This window comes from Corvus hawaiiensis, chromosome 21 (assembly GCF_020740725.1).
Source record: "Corvus hawaiiensis isolate bCorHaw1 chromosome 21, bCorHaw1.pri.cur, whole genome shotgun sequence".
NCBI classification, from domain to species: domain Eukaryota; kingdom Metazoa; phylum Chordata; class Aves; order Passeriformes; family Corvidae; genus Corvus; species Corvus hawaiiensis.
Window position 1 is genome coordinate 4,217,905 of NC_063233.1, and position 21,540 is coordinate 4,239,444.

Sequence of the window (21,540 nt, forward strand, 5' to 3'; positions counted from 1 at the left end):
GCTGAGCTACTTCTCTTGAATGTGCCTCTGTCATGCTCCCTTATCCACCAGTGCTGGGAACTGGGCACAGGGACATTTTTGCCTGGAATGGGGTTGAAGCCATGGGAGAGGAAAGAGCAGTTTATTCACTCCAGTCTCGGTACAAAGCTCCTGGGTGAGAAATGTCACACTGAGCCACAACTGGCAGTAATTAAAATGAGCAGAGCCTTGAGGAAGTTGTGAGGGATGCCAGCTCCTGCCCTCAGCATGAGTGAGTGGGAAGCACCAGGTGTAGGACAGGGGCAAGTGCTGTTTTAAAAAATGAGAAACCCTCCCAGTAATTAGAGTCCAGATAAGGGTGTCCTTGGGTCAAAGGCCTTATTATGACAGAGACTGGTGTTGAGAAGTCAATGCCAGTGATGAATCCTCATCTCTGGCTCTTCTAATTCATATTTTAAATGATGAACCCAGAGGTACCTCCTCTAGAGACAGCTGATGATCTTTGCCATTACTCTGCTGCAGTTACGGGGTTTTATGCCAGGATTTTGTTTGGAGCACTGGCTGCAGCAGGACAGGAACATGGTTTGTAGGAAAAAGCTGAAAGGTTTTCCTTGCAGGAAGATGGAGCTGCCATGGGCTCCAGCTGCTGCTGAGGAGCAATGTTTTGCTGCTGGTCATTGCATTTGTTATTGACAAATGAAAACCTGCAGGACTGTTGCAGCTGGGACATTGTGATGTCAGTGTTTGCTTCACAGAATTAGAGAAGCAAAAAAAATAATTAGCACTCCTAAAACTTAAATATGTATTGTGGGGGGAGATGTTTTCTTTGGGGTTTTACAGTTATAATAATGTGTTAAATTGCAGGATACATTAAAGCATGTGTGCTAATTGAGGGCTGATAAATTGCATGTGAGATGCAGAAAGGCCAAGCTGGTGCAGGGAAGGCAGAGCTCCCCTGATGGCAGCAAACCCCAGAGACTGAGCAGGGTTTTCTGGGTGCTGTAGCTGCTGGGCACTGTGAGCACCCTTGGGTGCAAAATAAGCTCAGCTTATGGGGGGAGTTTTAGTTAATGGAGCTGGGGTTTATGGTCTGTGGATGTTTAATGGATGACTTTTAGGAGGTGTTGAGGAAGAACCCATGAAAAGGCCTGAAACAAGTAAGGAACAGCACCAGGCTCTCCTCCTGGCCTGGAAGGATCCACGGAGATGTGGCTGTTCCTGTTCCTCTCTCAGCACCTGCCTGGTTCTGCCCACCTGCCCCCAGGCAGCTTCCCAGCCTCGCAAGATTTTTCACTTTAACAACAAAGCTGCACCGGGACTCAGCCTCGTTTCTCCATCATCTGTTTGATGGAATCCTTTTACAGAGTGACAAAACACTTTCCTGAGCTCTCTTTACAGGAAACCAATCTCTATTATTTTCTTTTTTTTTTTTTTTTTTTTCTCCCCAAACCCCTCTCATTTACAGGAGTCTAACAAATCCTGGAGGTGTGTGGTTTTTTTTTCTTTCCTTTTTTCCCTCCCCTCCAAAACAACACAAAACAGTGGATTTTTTTTTTTCAGGAAGGGGGGAGGAGGGAGTAAAATAAACAATACAGAGAGGGGTAGGGTGCACACACTGACGCTCAGCGCACCGAGCATCCCTGTACAGACACAAAAAATAAAAACCCCACCAAAACCCACCCCGCGCGCGCGCGCACATCGAGATGCAAATGATTTTCCGCGAAGCTATCGCTTGTAAAGCTTGACAGAAAATAATGAGAAACACTAAATCTTTTATAAGGTCAACACTCAAGCAGCTGTCAAACAAGAAAAGAATTTAGCGAAAGATCCGCAAAAACTTCCATCGCCTCATTAAATCCAACAGGGCCGGGGCCCGGCGTGGTGAGGAGGCACCGGGGCGCCTCCGTTTTGTGTCAGTAATTTGCGGCGGAGGAAGAGGGAAGACGAAACAGCCAACGCCGAAGGGGCCTTGGGGGAGGCTGGGGAATCGTTAGTGCGCCAGGAGCGGCCTCGGCTCCTAATTGGAAGCATTGGGCATTATCAACGGAGGATTTGCCTCGGCTCCCTGACAGCTCTCTAGGCCTGGAATGATAGCCCACTTGTCAGTGTAAAAGACCATTAAAAACAAACCATTTTGATTTAATTGGAGGCGGTGTGCTGGGGGCCCAGGTGAGGCGCTTCATCAGCCGATGTTGGCTGCTGATGCCTTTTTCCCCCTGTATTGATGGCTTTTTTCTTTTTCTCCCCTCCCTTTCAAAAACTGTCTAGGAAAGAGAAAGAGGTGCTGAAAGATCCTTCACAGCCGCATCGAGAGCGGCTTTCAATAGGGTTGTCAACAAATGCCATGACAAGTTAGAGAGAGGCAGGTACTTTTAAAACAGACGTTATTCTGTCCAAGATGAGCTGTGCTCAGAGGTGAGTGTTGGATTATTAGGGTTACAAATAATGTGGCTTTTCCTGCCAGGAGCGTGCTTAACTGGCTTAACGAATGGGGTTGATTTTTTTCTCTCCCCACCTTTCTAAGAACAGAGGGAGAAATGCAGGACAAGGGAGCCTGGGCTAAATGATCTTTATTTGCTTCAAGCCCAGGAAGGTTTCAAACAGTGCTCAGCAATTTTGGGCTGCTGTATTTAATGTCCCATGGAGATATGGGTTGATGGGGTTTTTTCCTTTCTTAAAATAATGGCCACAGATATTTGCTGGAGTTCACTGGTTGTTCGTTCTGGGCAACAGCATGAGGGAAGAAGAATTAACCCACTGGAGCTGTAACCTGGTGTGTGCCCCCCACATCCTTGGCAGATGTTTCAGGGTCAGACCAGAGCTGGCAGCTTTCACACTGACCTCATGTGCTTGACATCTGAATCGTGACCCTTTTCGTTCCAGGCAAGAGGTTTACTTAAAGTTGTATTGATAAATAGCATCTCTGCAGAAGTCAGACCAGGGCCACAAATGAAACCTCAAATCCATTTAAAAAGCATTTCTTTGGAGTTGTGCACTGGAAGCAGTGGAAGGTGCTCACCCATAACCCAACACAGTGTGTGTGGTTTCCCCCTGCCACAAGCTGTGAGCACCCAAAATCTGTTCCCTCATGGGTGAGTATCTCCAAAAGAGCAATGAGAATTGGCTGCCAACTGCTCCTTGTGCTGCCTTTGGATACTGGGGCTCAGGTGTAGGTGGAGCCTGCCCTGGAGATGATCCAGGCTGTAAAGCTGCACAAGGAGTTGTTTTCCTGTGTTAATCAGGAGATGTCCAGAGCAGTGGAAATGGCAGAGGAGTGATGGCCCCTCTGTCTCTGAGGGAGACACGAGGAAGTGCTGAACATGGCAGGTAATGGTTTTTACTAAGAGAGAGGGTCAATTGAAATAAGATATAAGAAGCTTTTTTACAATGAGGATGTTGAAATACTGGCACAGGTTGCCCAGAGAGCTGGTGGCTGCTCCATCTTTGGAAACATTCAAGGTCAGGTTGGATGGGGCTCTGAGAAACCTGAAGATGACCCTGCTCACTGCAGGGGGGCTGGACTAGATGGCACTTAAATATTCCATGGCAGAGGGCAGAATGAAGGCTGAGAAGTTGAGTGTCCAGGGCACAAGGGATATTGGGAAAGCCTGGACCATGAAAATGCTTTGCTGTGATTTGAATAATTGTATTGCTGGAGGATTTGGCTGTGAGATAAAACAGGAAAACCTCCAGAATCTGCAAGGAAATGTAGTGATGGTGACAGGGACCCAGAGCCTGCAGTTAGCCCTGGAATGGCTGTGGTGTGGGAGGTGACATCTCTGCTGTGGTCCCAGAGGAGAGCTCAGGGCAGCTGGGTCTGTGCTGCCTGTTTGGAACCCCACAGGGTGTTGTGGTCTCTGTTTGCATTGTGCCTGCTGTAGGCCAGTGATGCTGCTTTGGATTGTCACTGCAGGGCTGGGAGCCACCAACTCGTGTCACTTGGGCCATTGAACAACCATCAGCTGACACTGATTTTAATTCTTTTTGGTCAGCCAAAATCCCAGCTGAAGGGAGGATTGATCTGGTACTGTAGTGACAGGAAACTCTTGAACTCACTCCTTTATTCTTTAAGCACTATTTAGGTTCCAGGAGAGGAGTTTTATAACACTCCAAGTCCCAGAAGTTTTTCTGCCCTCAGACCCAGGAGGACCAATGCTGCACCTGAACAGCCAGCCTACCGTGTGCTGTGCGTATCAAGCCCAGGTTATTTAAGCAGAATCTGTGGCTTTTCTGACAAGACAACAGCTGCGAGATTACATGAGCTGTGCTTGTCAGTTCAGCTCTATAGACAAAAATAGAGGTAAGGCATTAAAAAAAAATGCGGAACATTTTTGTGTGTACGTGTTAAACCTCAGCTGTTAATTCTGACGAAGGATCAGGCTGTGAGCAGATATCGGATCCCTGGTGAGAATCAAATTCCGGAGCCCAGAATTTTGCTGCAAAGTTTATACAGTGGGGATTCCTCTAATTACTTTCAGTGGAAATTTACCTGACAGAGCTTTCCCAGGTAATGCAAGGCATATGCGGGAGAGCCGCTCAGCCGTTGACAGAGCCTTTGATTTTGTGCCAGGTTGCAAATTAAGTCTTTTGCCAAGGTACCCGAACACTTGCTCGTCAATTGCTTATCGCTTATTCATATCGCGCGCCGCGCGTTTCATCTGCTCCGAGAGGCAGCGCACGGTGACAAAAGTCTTGTCCAAAGTTGCTGCATTTTCTTTCCTTCCCCTTGCTTGGTCAAGTAAACAAGCCACCTTTGTGTCTCTGTGAGCTGGGATTCTCTAATGAGCAAAGGAAGAAGCCTGGTGTGTGTCAGTGACAGGAAGTGCACGGAGCTGTTTTGACACATTGGTGAATTCTGTCCTGTGTTGCTGCTTTGTTGCTACCTGAATCCTTCTTGACTTGATAGAGCCCTGGAAATTTATTGGAGGTGGCCAACATTGATGTATTGGTTGGAAAATAATGACTAACAAACATTCAGATGGAGGTAGCTGGAGCCTCACCCCAGCCTGGCACAGGTGGGGATGCTGCATTTGGGCAGCAATGTCCTTTCCAGAGGTTGGTTGACACCAAGGGTGCTGTTCTGCCTGAGCCAGCAGGTGAGGAGTGACACGGGGACAGGACACATCCACTGAACATGAGGGACTGGAATATTTAAGGCTGAGAGAATTGGGATTGTTCAGTCTGGAAAAGAGAAGGCTTTGGGATGACCTGAAGGGGACTTACAGGAAAGATGGGGAGAGACTATTTGTGAAATCCCAGAGTGACAGGACAAGGGACAATGTTTGAACAAGGATTCAAATTGAAAGAGAGTAGGTTTAGATTAGATATTAGAAAAAATTCTTCCCTGTGACGGTGGTGAGGCATTGAAACAGGTTGTCCAGAGAAGCTGTGGCTGCCCCATCCTGGAAGTGTTCCAGGCCAGGCTGGATGGAGCTCTGAGCAACCTGGTCCAGTGGAAAGTGTCCCTTGCTCATGGCAGGGGGGTTGGAATGAGATGATCTTCAAGGTCCATTTCCAACCCAAACCATTGTATGGTTCTATGATTTATGTGCCTACTGGGTGCCTGACAGTACAGTCCCCAGGGAATGTAGTCCCACATCTACAAATAAATTAAGTTTTGGTGCACAGTCCCAGCCATACTGGCAAAACCTGAGCCCTGGAATTGTCACTGCAGGCAAAGCAAGGCAGAGGCTGTTTGCTTTGGGGGGTGGCTGAGGAAGAGGAGGGCAGTAGAAGCATCTTGCTGAGGTGAGCAAGGTGTTAACATCTGCTTAGTTTAGTTTAAAAAAAAAAAAAAAAAAAAAAGAAACACTTAAATGCAGCAACTTTCCCTAATGAACTGCTCATCAGGACATGACTGGCTCCCTGTGACCTGTTTGTCTTGGTGAGCTGGGGGGCCCAGGAGACCACAGGCCAGATCAGTCCTGCAGAGCTAGATGGAGCAGGAGCACCTGGTGTGGGAGAGCCTGTAAATCACCCAGTCAGCTTAACAGTGTGGGCCATTATTCCAAAGCAGGGGGCTGAAACCTAAATCCAAATGAAAATATAGTCAGTTTGTCCATACTTTACTGACTGAATGACTATGTAAGGCCATGCATCTCTGGCAATGCAGGGAGCAAGCAGATGGAATTAGTGGGTAGGGAAAAGCTCCTTTGTTTTCTTCTCTTCCACTTCTTGGGCAAGCTCTAGCATGGTGCCAGGAAAGAGTCTTGCAGGGACTGAATGGAAGGCCCAGTTTAAGAGTCAGCAGAGATATCCATGCCCAGTTTCTGCACCTCTCTGTATGGGGTCACGGTGGGAATAAAAAAAAATCCTTCATGTTGATTTTTATGGGCCTACAAGAATAATCTCACCTTCCTGCTGCCCCTGTTTTGGATTATAACTATTTCAGTGGCTGGGTGTTCTGTGTTGCTCCCCTCAGTGGCCAGAAGGATGAGTGGCTTGAGATATCCCACTCCTACACCTCACACCAGCCTTGGATCACACAGAAATGAAGTTTAAAGTGAGGCGGTGGTCAGGGCAATGGAGTCTCTGAATATTCTTGTCCAGGGTCTGGAGTATTTCCCAAGTCATGAGCATCTTCTGTACTGGTCAGAGCAGGACAATGTCACCACAGGCTGGTAGGAAATAATATGCAGATGGTGGAGTCTGCTAAGAAGCTTTCTGTGGAGTGATATTTTTGTGGTTGCTTTTCATATTCTTCTTGCACAGTAGGATGAGGGTGTTACATGGATGAGAGTGTTTTGCTCTATTGTCACCTCTGTAAAGGAGGGACTGCCATTGACTCCTGGAGTCCCTGGGTTTAGCTGAAGGGTTAGGCCAGTCTGGCTTTCAAAACCATTCCATCACCTCTGTAGAACCCAGCTTTACAGGGGTAATTAAAGAACAGTTTGGAGACCACCAAATGTCTTTGGGAACCCTTAACTTTCTCCAGGCTGTTACTGATTTTAACTGGGTAAACAATTATGGATGTTCAAGAGGAGTTATTTTTCCATGGAAGAAATCATGCACTGAAGGCAAGTGAGTAACAAATTCCTTGATCCAAGTTCTAATGTGGGCTGTGCCTGTTAGATCTGCAGCTGGGGAAAGGCAAACTGTCCAGGGTAATGCAAGGAGAAAGGAGGAGTATGGAAAATCTGCAGAGTCTGTGCAAAATGAGCTGTCCCTCCTCCCTGGATGCTGCTTTTAGAAAGGAAGGGAAAGGGAGAAGAAAAAAAGGAGAAAAAGAAGAAGGAAAGATTTGGAGGTTTGAGAGCTGGGGTGGGAACCCAACCACAGCCATGGATGAAACAAAAGGGAAAGCACAAAGCAAAACCCAGGCTGAAAAATGAACAGTGATGGAAGGGTCTGGGGTGAGAGGAGCTCTAAAGAGGAGCTTGCCCCAGTATCTCGTGTGACTCTCACAATCTGTTTAACAGCGATCGGTCATGTTCTCTCGCTGCCATCGCCGCAGCAGCAGCTCTGAGCTGACAGGCAGTGGGGATAAATGATTACTGACATATGCTAATCGGGCACTCTTAGACAAGATGTTGGAGGAATACATCAAGGTGGTGCAAAATGCATTTCTTGGGCAAAACTCTCCAACTTGTGCAAGCAAATTACCTTCAGGAAGTCACAAGGCTTCTTCGCTGTTTTAAACTGTGGTTAGAAATCAACAGTGTGGCAAAAAAAATAACCCCATCAGAAGAAGGGCTGGGGTGGAGAGCTGAGAGATCTCTGCAGCGGTATCTATCAATGCCAAATACAATTTTGGCTATGTAAACTCCCTGCAGGGTTTCAGTGCTTTCACTTTCTGGTGTCTCCATTCCACTGGCCCAGCTCTTTCTCTTCTTTCCTAAAATCCCCCCCTAGCTCTTCACTTGAAGTTTCCCTATAATTTATACCATAAACAAAGTTAATGGAATTCTAACAAGTATCCCAGAGCACAGCAGGTTGCACAGATGAATTCAGGGAGATGTTTAGATCCCATCACTAGAACAACAAATCGTCACCTTGGCTCTTATTTGGATCAATTAAAGGAAGTGTCATGCACATCTATAATCTGGCCAGACCCTGTGGTTTGTCTCAGGTGAATATTGTCAATCAGGTAGTTCAGAGAGCTATCAGGAGTACAGGCTTTCTGGAAACCTCTAATCCTGGGGTGAGAGCTGATGAAATGGCAGGGTACCAAAATGCAGGTGTGACTGTCCTGCTTGTGCAGGGCACTTGTAGAGCAAAGGCCACCCCTGTACTAACAACAAGATATAAAACGATGCTTCTCGTCTCATAAAGCTCATGAAAGTGCATGTAAGTTAAATATATTATTATCTGGGCAACTGCTGCCTCTCTTCCAGGGCTTATGGCTGGCAAAAAGTAGCCCACCCTGATGTTCAAAAGGGGCTGATGGTTGAACACATTTGGGACCATTTTAAGGTTTGGGTCATGGGGAGCTTTGAGTTAAGAGCCTCATTCATTGTGTGCTAAGGATGTTACTGAGGCATGTGGGCAAGGTTAGTGTGTCCCTGAGCTCACTCAAGTGCTTGTAGAGGCCTAGAAGAGCTGACTTCAGATGTGGGATGGGGTGTGGGGGGGTGCATACCTTCTCGAAGCGTTGTGGGTGCCAGAAGGACTCCTCCTTCACGGGCAGCGGGTGCGTGCGCAGGAACGTGGTGCGATTTCCACGCACGTCGCTGATCTGCAACCAAAGAGAAACAAGAGTGGGCTCAAACAGCTGCAGAGCCATGCACATCAGCTCTGTGTCACACAATGCAGTGACACTGGGATGGATGATGCCAAAAGTCGCTTTGGGCTGATGATCACAAGTGCCTGATCTGGGGAGTTTTCCATGTCCATGCAGCCAATACTGATAGTTGGAATACGATGATGAGAGAAACACGAGCTGCTGTCAGCTCGCAGTGTCCACTTTATAGAGCATCCCAGCGAGGTGACTGCTGCCCACTGGAAGCCCTGTGCCCTGAGCTACAGCAGTGGCTCATGCCTAACTGGGATGACCAGAGCGGGGTTTCCTGGCTGGCTGGTGTGTGTTGCTCTCCTGATTAACTGCAGCTCACAGTGCTTGATGGTTCCAGCACAAGCCAGTGCAGGTACCTGGTGAATGTTTTGGCCACTTGATGAAGCCCTGGGAACCTGTCTGCTCTGTGGTCTAGGATACAGGTTTGTGTTGCTCAACTCAGTAACTGGTGGCTGCAGGCTTTGGGAGCCTGATGGAGGCAACTTAGTGATTAAAAACATCAGCCTTTAATAGATAAAGTAGGGATGCACTTTCCAACATCCCAGGCTCGTGTATTCATAAAATAGCTGCTAATTAAGCACACTGTATTCCAGCACTTCAACTATAAAGCACAGTTTGTGATGGCAGTAAGCCCATTGAAATTGGTCATTACCATATTAGCCTGACTCTTCTTTGAGCCATTAACTAATAAAACAGTCATTGGCTGCTTTTAAATGGTATTACAATGTTGGTGTGTTTAACAGCACAGCCTTACCCTGCAACAACTGCTGTGGGTGCTGGCATCAACCACACCAGGCTCAGGGCTGGGGCTGTCCTTTCAGCATTTGTTGGCTCTTCCCTTGTTGTGGCCACTGTCACAGGTAACCTGAGCAGAGCTGATGTTCAAAGGACAGCCTGTGGGGCTCCTGGCAGGGGGTTGCTCATCTTTGTTAGGCTTCATCAGCCTTTTAGTAGTCGGGGGGGGGGGGGTGTTTTCCCAGCTGAGAGCCCTTCCTAGGGTTGGGAGAAACCCACACATCCATCCATTGAGGGGTAGGACAGTGGGGGGTTGTGCCCACAAGTGCTGTGCACAGCAGGGGAAAGCATTGCTGGAGTATTCCCACCTTTTTCTTTACCACGTGCTGGACTACTGTCCGGGCCCTCTGGCTCTCCATCCACAATTCCTTGTATCTGTGTTGTATGAGGTCAAAAAAGGGAGTGGAAGGCCTGGAAAACATTGAAAGGACACCAATATAATCCTTATAATATTTACCTCCTCGTGCTGGTTCATCTCTCTGCTACTGGAAAGTGACTGGTGAGCATATGAATAAAGCCTGGCACTGGGAAAGGCTTTCTCCTCCTCAAGAACCCTCAAACTCACATTTATTTGCAGTTAACACACCACAGCCCCCACACACCTGTGGTAACCTGTGCCAGGGCATTCCCCAGAACTGCAACAGTTTCTTTCTTTGCACAACCTGCAGGGCAGGTTTCAGCAGCTCTGTCTGGGCCCTGGTGTGCTGGAAGGACCATGGGGCACCACAGGCTGCAGCTGAACTTTGGGCTGTGCTAGAGCCTCAGGAGAGCACTTCCCAGCTGGTACCCAATGGAGCAGCTCTGGCTGGATTCCATCCAGGGGAAGAACTACTGGGTGCCAAGTGTGTTTTGCTAAAATAAGACTGCTTTTGCTATTAAAATCTCTCTGATGTGGCGCACCAAAGGCTGCAAATATGCAGTGATGGATAGGGTGAGAGGAGTACGTGCTATCCTAAGCAGTATGAATAGGGCTAAAAATGGACCCAATGCAGATGGTCAGGTGTCTGCAGCAGAAAGGGGAGCTGAAATGCTGAGCCCTGGTCTGGTGCCTCAGCTGCACAGACCAGGTATTTGCCCCTTGAAAGAGGATGCCAGGGAGCAAGGAGGAGACAGAAGTAGAGAGGAGCTGCACATGACTCTGGTTCTAGGAAAAGAGTAAAAAGGCAGTTGCTTGTTGGCCAGCGTCCCATTCAGCTGCTCTGAGCTGGTGTTAACCTGACCAGCTTGTGGCAAAGCTGCAGCCTGAAATCTTTGAGCCTTGCTCCTTGCAAGTGAGGATACTTCATCAGCCACCATGGGAGGCAGACCTGGCACTGGCAGGGACAGCGAATCAGTAATTCCTGTGGTTCTGCTGCTATTCCTTCCTCCCAGAAGCAAACAACTGAAGGTGATGAAAGACTTCAAGCTCAAGTTTTATTGGTCCTTGTCCTTGCCCACCTTTCTGAGGAGGGATTTTTCCCATCTTGCCAGCAGCTGATGACTGTGGAGCTCTCACCTCTAGCTCTGCTCCCACCTGTAGCCTGTAGAGCCTTCAGCTGCAGCTCCCACAGCAGAGCCAGTGCTTTCCCTGCCTGTCCAGACCAACTGCAGGACACTGGGGACTTGGGGTAGCTGCTGGGCTGCTTCTGGGCCACCAGCTCCACCTGTTTCTGCAAAGAGCCCAGTGCCACAGAGCGAGCTGGTGTTTTGTGGTTTATGGCAGGACTGGGTCCAGAATTGACAGCTGCCAGCTTTTAGCAGCCTGGAGAATCCTTGATGATCACGGAGGGTGCCAGCACTGTGTATGCAAATAGTAACTCTTCTGTTTCTTGTTCCTTCACCCCCGTGGTGACTTTTATTACTTAATTATTGCACACCACATGCTTCAAAACAGCCTAATCTATGGTCGTGTTTTCTAATGATACTGGATGTGCAATCCAGCAATATACATCCCAAGGGGACATTCATATCAGAGGAGACATCCTTCTACAGGCCTCCTGTTTCATAGATCACATGCTGCAGGGCTTTTCAAGCCTTTGCTTACAAATCAGCTCTGCTGCTCCAGACTGTTATCTGGAGACACCCGGTGCCAAAGGCAACACTGACATTTACCCTCTGTCCCTTCTTCTTTCCCCTCCTTCCCTTCCAGTTTGGCAGTTCATGCTGATCAGAGCTGGGCAATATATTTAAAAGGTTAAAAGACGTGGCAAACCTGTGGTCAAGTGTGTTATTGTCTGTGTGGGTCTCCAGTCTTGTAGTGGGGTGTAAATTGCTTGGTGGTGGTGAGCATTGCTTGTTTGCTCCTGTCCCTTTGCTCTCCAAGGCACGAGCTTTCCTGGTGTGCAGGAATAGCAGGGATGGATGCAGGAAAGCACTGAGCCTTTGTGTGTAGCCTTTGATTATTGATTTCTTTTTTTTTTTTTTTTTGGAAGTTGAATGTGTTTTCACATCTCTATGGAGGTGACTTTTACCATCTCCAGTGGACCAGCCAGTTGGTGACTGATTAGTCCACAGCTGGCTTGTAAGTAAATGCTTGAAAGGACACATTTGGGTTGATGCTCTTCAGAGATCCTTCCCTGCCGTGTGATTAATCACATTTAAGTCCTGATCCAGCAAAGTATAGAATCATGCCTGGAATGATGCACGCATGAACTGCCTCTCTCAAATCAGTGGGAATGGCTCGTGTGCTCGGTTATCCATGTAAGCCCTGGTGGCGCTGGAGGATGTGAGGCTTCATCTGGCTTTTCCTCCTTTGAGAGAAACACTGAAAAAGTGGGGAAGAGCAGGGGATATCAGGTAACACCTCTTTAAGGTTACTGGAGAGATCTCAGCGAGGCGGCTTTTCCTTTGTAGGTCAAAGCCTGATCTCAGCAGAGTGGACGGGGAATTTGGCCCCAATATCGGTGCTGCTTGGCAGTGTGACAGCTCTAAGTTGCAGCTGGCCTTTGGGAAAACGTCCTTTTGCCTTAGTGTTACTTAAGGACAGGGATCAATGGCTTGTGTGTTCCCTTTCCTTTTGTCACCCTGCCCAGATGTCGCTCCTGAACAGGGAGGGTTTTGCCGTTGCTGTCTGCGGATGCTGCGGGGAGAGCAGGGGAAGCATCCACTGGAAATGCTTATTGCACATTAAAACCCATCTCATTCAGAGTAACTCAGATCTCCTTGTTTTGGCTCAAGCACCCTGCCACACAAGGGAAAGGCAAAGAAGTTCTGATAGGATGTAACAAATTATTTATAGTTGTAGGAAAAAAAAAATACTCATCTGCTTCCTTTTATAGTCAAATAGTTGGAGCCACTTCTAATGCTGACATTTTCTAAATATTTTAAAATTTATCTGTGCACATTTTCAAAACTATTATCCTTGAAACAGCTCCTGTCTCTTTAATATAATCTCTCTAATTTACTTTCAAGAGTCAGGGTACAGACCTATTTTCAACTGAAATGACAAGCACCTGCTAACTTGGTTATACGATGTGGAATTCTAGTCTGCCAGACATCTCCTAGAAAAGAACCTGCAGCCTCCTAATAGGCTATTTTACTGTGAAAACAGTGTTAAAAAGTATAATAAAGTATTAACAATATTAAAATAAAACAGTGTAGGCCTTAAATGAGCTACAAACTAGTTAAATCTATTCTATTCAATATGAGCCTTCAGTGCTTTGCAGCTGATACCTCAGAGCTGGGATTTATCTAAAATGAAGGCACCAGGGACATGCAAGAGAAATGGTAATTATAATTTGCAAACATTAGGCTGACACTTTTTTGTGTATGTGTGTATAAATCCTGACAGCTGTGATTTGTGCCAATGCCAAATAGTGCTCTACCGTGCTGGGAAGAGCTCACTTTCTGGCAGGCCATCCTCAGAGCAGCAGCTCATTAAAACTTTGGAGAAGGAGAAGTTGCCGAAAACAGGAAGGCGTCAGAACCATCTGAGGGATTTTTGGTACACGCTTGTTGAAAGGTGTTTGAGAAGAGAGCCTTGGGTCTGACAAACTGGAATTTTAGTACGCCTTCCCGTTCACAGTGGGGCAAAATAATTGGTCATCAGTGACTACTAATTTGGTTTAGTAGCCAGAGGCATTTTTTTTCTTCCCAGAAAATCAATGACAGTGCCGAGGTCTGTTCAACGTGATTCAGCTCAAGACGGGTCCTCATTTAGCTCTTGATGCTTCTTCCACTGGAGACAGCTATTTTGTTAAAATGAAATTAAAATCTATCTATAATACTCAGCTCAGGGAGCCGCACCCGTGAATGCCATGCTGCTCTTGAGGTTTCAAGGTTGTCAGTCTCCCCTCAAACTTCTTTTCAAAGGTTTATCTATCAGCTGCAAAATAAGGTACTTTGCAAAAGTGGATAGAAAGGACTTTGCTCAGGAAGGGGCTTTACACCAGCTTGAAAGGTGCAATCAATTTGATTGCTAAGTTGTGTTGTGAAAGGGTAAAAACTTGACTTGTGAGTGCTTTTTTTTTCTTGTATAATTCAAAAGCGTGTAAATATTTTAGTGCAAAGCGCAGCCCATGGGGTTTGTGTGTGGCTCTGCAGCCAGGGCAGTGCTTTTCCTACTGCTGCTCAGGACGGGCTGGGGCCGGGAGTGGAGCAGGGAGCAGAGGACACACAGAGGCATCGGCTCCCCGGCGGCTGCGCAGCTCTTGGGGCTGTGCCCAGAGCTCTGCTCCGATTCCAGTGGCAGCTTACAGGCAGCAGGATCTGGCCCTGCACTGGTGCTTATGCAACAGATCAGTCACAGAATGGGATTTGTCCACGGTTGTGACATTAAAATTGTATTGCTGCACCACTGCCTACGCTGAAACTTTAACCCCTTCTTGAAAGGTTAATGAGGTTTCAGGGGGGTTTGGTCCTTGCTGGTGTCCTTCCATCTAAGATGTGCTTTTGTTGCACAGTCAGGGTCTGTCTTTGGGGCTTTCAGTCCACAGGGGAAACAGCTACAGGGGCACTACCTTTGTATTCCTTTCTTTTTTACTTCATGCTGGGAAGGATTTGTGCTGTGATAGAAGCGTCCTTACAGAATCTCCCCATGGCTTGTGGTCAGGCCAGCAGAACCCGTTCCCACCAGCTCAGGTTGGTTTCTTACAGAAACATGAGGGTTGGAAAAGACCTCCAAGATCAAGTCCAACCAGTTTTTTACTGGGGAACAGTTTGGTCTGCAGCATCTCTGGAGCGTGGGGCTCCTTGGGGCAGCTACCACAGGTATTAACTTCAGTAAATAAAGCACAAGCTGGGGTCTGTGATTCTGTTTGGGGCCGTGGGGGTACCCCCAATGTAGGCAGCAGCGAGGCATTAGTGCTCAGGTCCCTCCGTCCTGAAAGGGGGCTGAGAGCACAGGAAAATTCTGATTACAGCTCCCTTGTAGCGCTGTATTGCCTCCCTTCCTCCCTCGTTACTGATGGGCTGCAGGTAGCAATCTATCTCCCATTAATTTGTCTCTGTGTAACCCAGCAGGAAGCTGGGGTATGATTACAGCTCTGGCCCTTGAGCGAGAGCCGGCACGGCCCCGGCATCCCCCTGCAAACTGCCGGGCTCTGCCTCGCCTTAATTGTTCCCCTTTGGCCCGTGGACCTGTCTCTTCTAACAAGGGCTGCGAGGAGGGCCGAGGTAATTGAAGCACTTAACCAACTCCCCAGCACTGCCTCCTGCAGCTAATTAGGAAAGAGGGCCGCTGGGCTCTTCATTATTTCTTTTAATTGTTTGTGAGTTTTGCATAACAGTGAATGGCAGAAGAGGGATGTGCAGTTAGTGGTGAATTCTTGACTTTGAAATTTGTATAAAAGGTCACTTACAATTTGTTAAGGCTTTCACAAGGGTGAATTCAATTAGCAGCTCAAAGTCCCTGCACGAGTGTGTGGGTGTGTTTGTGAGGAGAGGGAGACATGGCAAAACAAGCTGGATGTGAGTCCAAAGGCTCTTCATTTTCCTAAGAAGCTTGTGGACTGTACAGTAAAGTTATAGGCCCCTTACAGCTTTATGGTTCTCTAAATAGGTCCTGGCAGTAAACCCATGGAGAGGCCCAAAAGATCATCTTTAAATGATCTCCACTTGTCCTTGCTTTCCATTAACCATTGAAGAAAATAACAAGAGAAAAATTGGTAGAAAACACTCAGGGACCAATTTTTTTTGCAGTCTTTGGGCTGGCAAAACTCTCAGTTGCAATAGTGGGTCTTCCACCCGCATGGCGGCTGCGGGATCTGTGCCTCCAAAGCACTGATTACTCGGAATTTCTGAAGCTTCTTTACAATCCTCGTAATTTGGGTGAGGAAATAACAATATAAATTATTTCACTGCAGGCAGCCAATGAGGCAGTGGCTTCTAAGTGTCAGAGGATCTGTTATTTTGCTCAGAGGGCTCATATGTATAGAACAGTAAAAAGAATAAAATCCATTGTAAACATGCACTTTAAAAGATTTATCAGATGCTCATAGCTGTACTTAGGAGTACACATGGTTACAAGAGCACCAATTTGCTTTACTATTCCCTCCCAGGCCGAGTGAGATGTTTGCTTGCACTGGTCCTAAAAGCACATATGGAAACATGTGTCTTGCAGTGAAGACACCAAGCCAGCTCTTACCCATTAAATAACTGGCTTGACAAGCTGGAATTTGTGTGCTAGCATTGATTTTAGGGTTGGAGATGCCCTTTGGCTGACTTAATTGAAGATTATTTAGGTTTGTCTTCAGCTCATTTGTCTTCTGCTATCTGCTATTATCCTCTGAGAAATTCAGGTGGGATGTGGTTGTGGGACAGAGCTGTTCTGCCTGGAGGTCCAGATCTATGGCTGAGAGTGAACAATGCTCAGTCTGCAGCCATCAACAAATGCAAAACATCCCAACGAGTGAAAAACCAAGAAAAAAACCCCTCCAATGCTGAGCAAAAGAAATCAAAGCACAAGGTCTTTCCCTTGACCTCCATCCCATGCTTGAATCTCTCTGGCTGGGTGGGAACATGACTTTGTTTGAAAGGAAAAGATGTTGATGAGGGCTTAAAAGCTTTCTTTTCACAGAAAGGATTCTGTGGTTATTTCCCCCCCGACCCAGGTTTCCATTGCACAGACAGAAAAAGCAAAAGTTGGCAAAGAAAAAGGTCCACTTGTGGCCAGAAATAGTTCTAGGTGGTAAAATTTTTTAAGAATTTTTTCAGCTGACTGTAATTGATGGAGCTAAACCCACAGACAACAGCCAGTCTGTGTGAGAGTGAATTACTTCCCTATTCAGTGTAAACTAGTTGGTAATCAGGGATCTAAATCTGTCCTTCAGATCTCTTTTTTCCCAGCTCTGGCTGACGTGCAGGACCTGAACCTTATGCCAAACCATGACTTGGCTGTTTATTTTCTCTTAAGCCGTCAGCCTGAAGTAGTCAGAAACTCTTACAGCAAGCAAATAACCACTCTGGAGGGGAATCAGTATCTTTGTGGTGCACTCAGGGTGTTTTGAAGGGCGTAACAGGTCCTTCTGCCCAAGCAGCTGCTGCAGCCGCTGGGCACAACGCAGGCGGACGGGGCTGGGAGCTCTGTGGTAGTGATGCGACCACATACCCAGCCTGGAACATTTCCAGGAGAAGAAAACTACTCTTGAAATAGAAATTCTTATCTTAGCAATGTGAGAATGGTGGCAGAGGCACAATTTCACTGTGGAATTGGATAGGATATGTAATTATCCGAGCTGATGGGAGTCCTGTATTTTTTACTTGCCTGCGTTTTTCTGTCGCCATGAGCCTGACAGTGATTCCAGTCACTGTATTACATTTTTACAATCTGTTTTGTCAGTCCTCAGTGGGTTTTTTTCTCTGTAAAACTTTTGTTTGCCCTAATCTTTAGCATTTTGGTGGCTTTACACTCTCTTTGGCTTCCAGTGATCATGGGTCAGATGCACACTTGCTGTAATATTCAATTTTATTGCCTGCCCATCTTTTCCTGGTGGGTTCTTTCCAGGAACACCCTCTGCTCTCCAACATTATTTCTTTGACATCTTTGCAGCTGGTCTACATCTAGATTAGCTTTCTTTCCACAGCCATATATTAACGACCTGAAATGTTCTTTAAGTATCTCAAAAATAAACCTGTCAGTGGAAATACCTCAGCACCTCTTGAGCAGCTTCCTAAACTTTGTTCTGGCTGTGTGCAAACAGCACAGACACTTTGGGTGAAAAGGCCACTTGCTAAGCAGTACATGAGCATTGATATCTCTCTTCTCAGGGAAGGGGAAAGACTGGGACAATTGCAAATGATACCAATTAAAGAGGAGGTATTGGATAACTGATGCCCTTGGCCAAGTGTAACAATTTGAAGAAGAGAGATTGCAGTGACCAAACGCTTTGGAGAGGTGAGTTTGCTGCAGGAACATGATGAAAACAGCTGCCAAAGGATTAAGAGCTGTTTTAGAGAATGGGAGGTGAAATGGAGGCAGGAGATGAAGACAGAAGGAAAATGGGATGTAAAATTCAGGAAAGGGACAGTCGAAGCGAAGGCAGACGGTGGGGGGGACCCGGCAGGAGCCATGGGGATGACAGAGTGCCAGGGAAATCCTGCCAGCACACCCAAGGTCAGCCCAACCTCCAGGCCAACTGCCAAGTGCATGGCAGCCCGTGGGAGGCAGGGTTATGGCCATGCAGGGTTTGGAGCAGGTACAGGTGCAGAATGGCAGAGGATGGCACGTCTGTGCAGTCCTTGTGTCCAGGAATAGGCTCTGGGACGAAGCAGGCAGAATTAGGATGCTCACCAAGAGGTGACTGGAAGCTTTTCTCTCCGAGCAGCCCTGGCAGTGCTGGGCAGTGTGTCCATGCTGAGGGTGCACTCTGCCCTGCTCATTCTTGGGGAGAGAACTGGTGCTTGGGGTACCAGCTGTGTGCTGGAGTGTTCTGGCTTCAAACTCCTTGTGTGACCTTGCACAGATCAATAGCATCTAAAATCTAGCTGTAGACAGCATCCACATCTTTGTGTTTACTTCTAGTTCCAAAAATGATCCTTTAATGTTGCCTGATTTCAGTGCACAGTGAAATTCAATCAGAAGAGATGGTCAAGAGGATAAATGTGGGTCTGGACATCTGTTGGGGTTTCCAAATGCACTTTGAATAGCAGGCTGGAGTGACACCAGTGAAGATCCTGGAGGACTTCACAGACCCTCTGTGCCTTTAGGTCTCCAGTATTATCAACCCCCAGCCCACTCAGTGCCCTCCAGCCTTCGCCTTGTAAAACAAGGTCATTATTGCAGAGTATGGGGGCTGGATACACTTGCCAGCAGCACTGTGCTGTGGGGCTATTTTGAATGAAAAGACCTGGGAGGATGGCAACCCTCAGCAGCTCTGTCCTGTGTCATGCACAGGGCATGTAGATGGTATTTAGCTCAAAGACAGGCATTTTCCTTGGAAGATGCGCCTGTGGAGCTGTGTGTGGTGGGATGAGGGCTGGGGCAGGTGAAGCTGAGCCTGTGTGCTGTTAGCCCAGCACCTGCACACAGTGGATGTGTCCTCTCCTGCAAAGTGTGGTTGCACACGGCAGCTCTTGCAGAGAGCTGGAGCATGAACTGGGGGAGCCTGGCTGGAGGATGCCCCACGGGAGAGGCTGGGACCCCACCACATCCTCGTTACTGCTGACCTTGGCACGAGCACTGCCTGCTGATGGATCGGCTCCGGAGCTGGACAAGCCCCTGGGGAACCACTGCATTATCTATTATGTCCCATCAGTGCCTCCCCTGACCCCTCCCAGCTCTGAATGCCACAGGCATCAGGGAAGGAATAAATCTCTGTCTGGTACTGAGAGAGAGAAGGGAGCGAGAGCAGGAAAAAGGAGAGATGAAAAATGTCCTTTTTATGACTCTCACAACAAAGCTGGCCACATGATTCGTAGCAAACATTACTCTGGGAAAAGGGAGGGAGAGAATGGGGGGGGAATCAGCAAAAAGCAATGCTGCTTCTCTCCCCTGGAAGGTGCCTGGGGGGAATTATAGAGGGGTATGGGTGACCTTTGAAGGTAAATATCCCAGGAAAAGAAAGGAAAGAGACCTCAAAGCTTCAGAAAGCTCGCTGCAGTGTCTGAGGCTGCCTGGTGAAATGCTCCACACACCGTGAGCAGAAAGCAGAGGCACAAGTGATCTAAGTTAGAGCAGCAGCAGGGCCAGGCAGATATTAACAAGGCACTAATAGCAACCTCAGCTTTTGTGCTTGTTTCTATTTGGGATGATCCAGGAGAGCCCCAGCCTGTGAGCCTGGGGAGAACTCCTGATCCTGGTGTCTCCAGGAGACAGAAGCCTTTAGCAGCACAGCCCAGGGCCTGAGGAGGGGCTGGAGATGAGTTGCCAGGACTCAAGAAGCCCCTTGCCCCTTACCCACCGACCACAGCCGTGGTCCTGTGACAGCTGCTGAGTTATTTGGCTTCCCAGGGAAGCAGCCCAGCCCCAAGGCTGTGGGCTGGCACCAGCTGCAATTCTCACAGTGTGGGATTCCCAGGGCTGTGGGTGCAGACTGAGCAGGATCTGCATTGGGGTTCTGGGCTGTCCCAGAGCACCCCATCATCAGGCAATGTGTTTCCAGCTGCTTCCAGTGCCATGGGAAAGCACCTTTGCTCTCTGGCCTCCTCAGCCACACTGTCTGTGCTGGGGGATGACAGGCAGGCGCTGTTCTTGCTGAAAAACTTCACTGTGCCTGAGATGTTGATCAGATCTGTTATTTCTAAAAGATATGGAGTGCTTGGAGTCGTGGAAAAAGACTATTTGCCACCGTTTTCTTCTGCCCCTAGACAAGCACGTGCCTTACTTGGGAGCAGCTTCCCAGGCAGCAAAACAATATCAAACAGGGTTTAGAGTCCAAAACCAACTTAAATCCATTGACAACCAGGTCATTTTTAGGAAAATAGGTCTTGCTGTGACCAGGGACCAGCTTGTCCCAGGAATGCTCACCAAAGCTGGTCTCTTTAACTTGCCAGTCATGGAAAAGTGTGTTAAACTCCCACTTTTACCAAAACGGCTGTAACGACTCCTTGATAATCCCAGTAATTCGGTTTTATCTATAACGTGCTTTTAAAGTAAAGGGATAAATACAATCAGTCTGCGTAAAAGGTAGCTATTAAGGAGCAGGCAACTTGTACCATAATAACTTTCAATTAAAAGCCCTTTCTCACTACTTCTGCTGTTGTGGGGTCTGCAGATTTTCCTTAAAACTTTTGAAGCATGCCTGGGCTTCTTACAGGCAGCCGTTTAACCTCCGTTTATGAAGAAATAAAGCAAAATTGATGTTGATTTTGGTCTACATTGGGGGATACTTTTGAAACATAAAAGCCCTTTTGCCTGCAATTTGCAGAGCAGCCCTGTCACATCGGTGAGGGCTGATACTGATAAAGATAAAGCTTTATAGCTGGGGCATTTGCAGCTAACAGCAAGCTAATGCTACATTTTCATTTTGATGCAATTAATGTTAATGTCTGCTACGAAAATTGTCATTAAATACCATTTTAAAATCCATTCAATTTGCATATGCAAAGCCCATTTACTATCATGTAAAATACACAGTGCTGTTCATCATGTCTTTTCTCTAGAATTTGTAGCTGTTATTTTGCTTGTAGTGATTATTATCTAGCTCTTAAAATGAAACCTAATGCCTGGTCCAGACGTGCACAGAGCAAGAAACCCCCCTGGGCTCCAGCAGTAGCAGGACTTTTAGAGGCTTTGAGCACCGGTTTGTGCTGGAGTTCCACTGGCAGTGAGAAGTTTCTTTGCCTCTATCCTGCTCTACTACCAATTTCTGCCCAATGCAGGGTGATGAACTAAGTGGGAGAGGATAGGATAAAGAACTTGAACTGTTCTTTAACTCCACCAGAGTATTTCCACCAGTGCAGAGAGGTAGAAATGCTGTTGCTCTGATTTGCTGACCCTGGGATGCTGATTTTCTGGCTGACAGCTCTTTATATTCCTTTAGATTAAAGGGTTGGCATTGAAGATATTTTTAAGAGGCTTCAAGCCCTTAATGCCATAGGTGAAATGAGGCTGTGTCGTGGCATGTATGTTAGATTCAGGTAGTTGATTATCTGACAGAAGTGTCATCAGACACGGATGT

At 47.3% G+C, this 21,540-nt stretch overlaps 1 protein-coding gene across 1 annotated transcript in view; it reads right to left on the reverse strand.

Annotated features, from left to right (window-relative positions):
* The window catches only part of CFAP77 (cilia and flagella associated protein 77), a 57,164-nt gene that overhangs the window by 1,347 nt on the left and 34,277 nt on the right, over positions 1-21,540 (reverse strand). Inside the window, exons 4-5 of the mRNA XM_048325075.1 lie at positions 9,814-9,916; positions 8,558-8,653 (exon numbers count right to left, since the gene is read on the reverse strand). Coding sequence (XP_048181032.1) covers positions 8,558-8,653; positions 9,814-9,916 — 199 coding nt within the window. The remainder of the gene's footprint in view (positions 1-8,557; positions 8,654-9,813; positions 9,917-21,540) is intronic.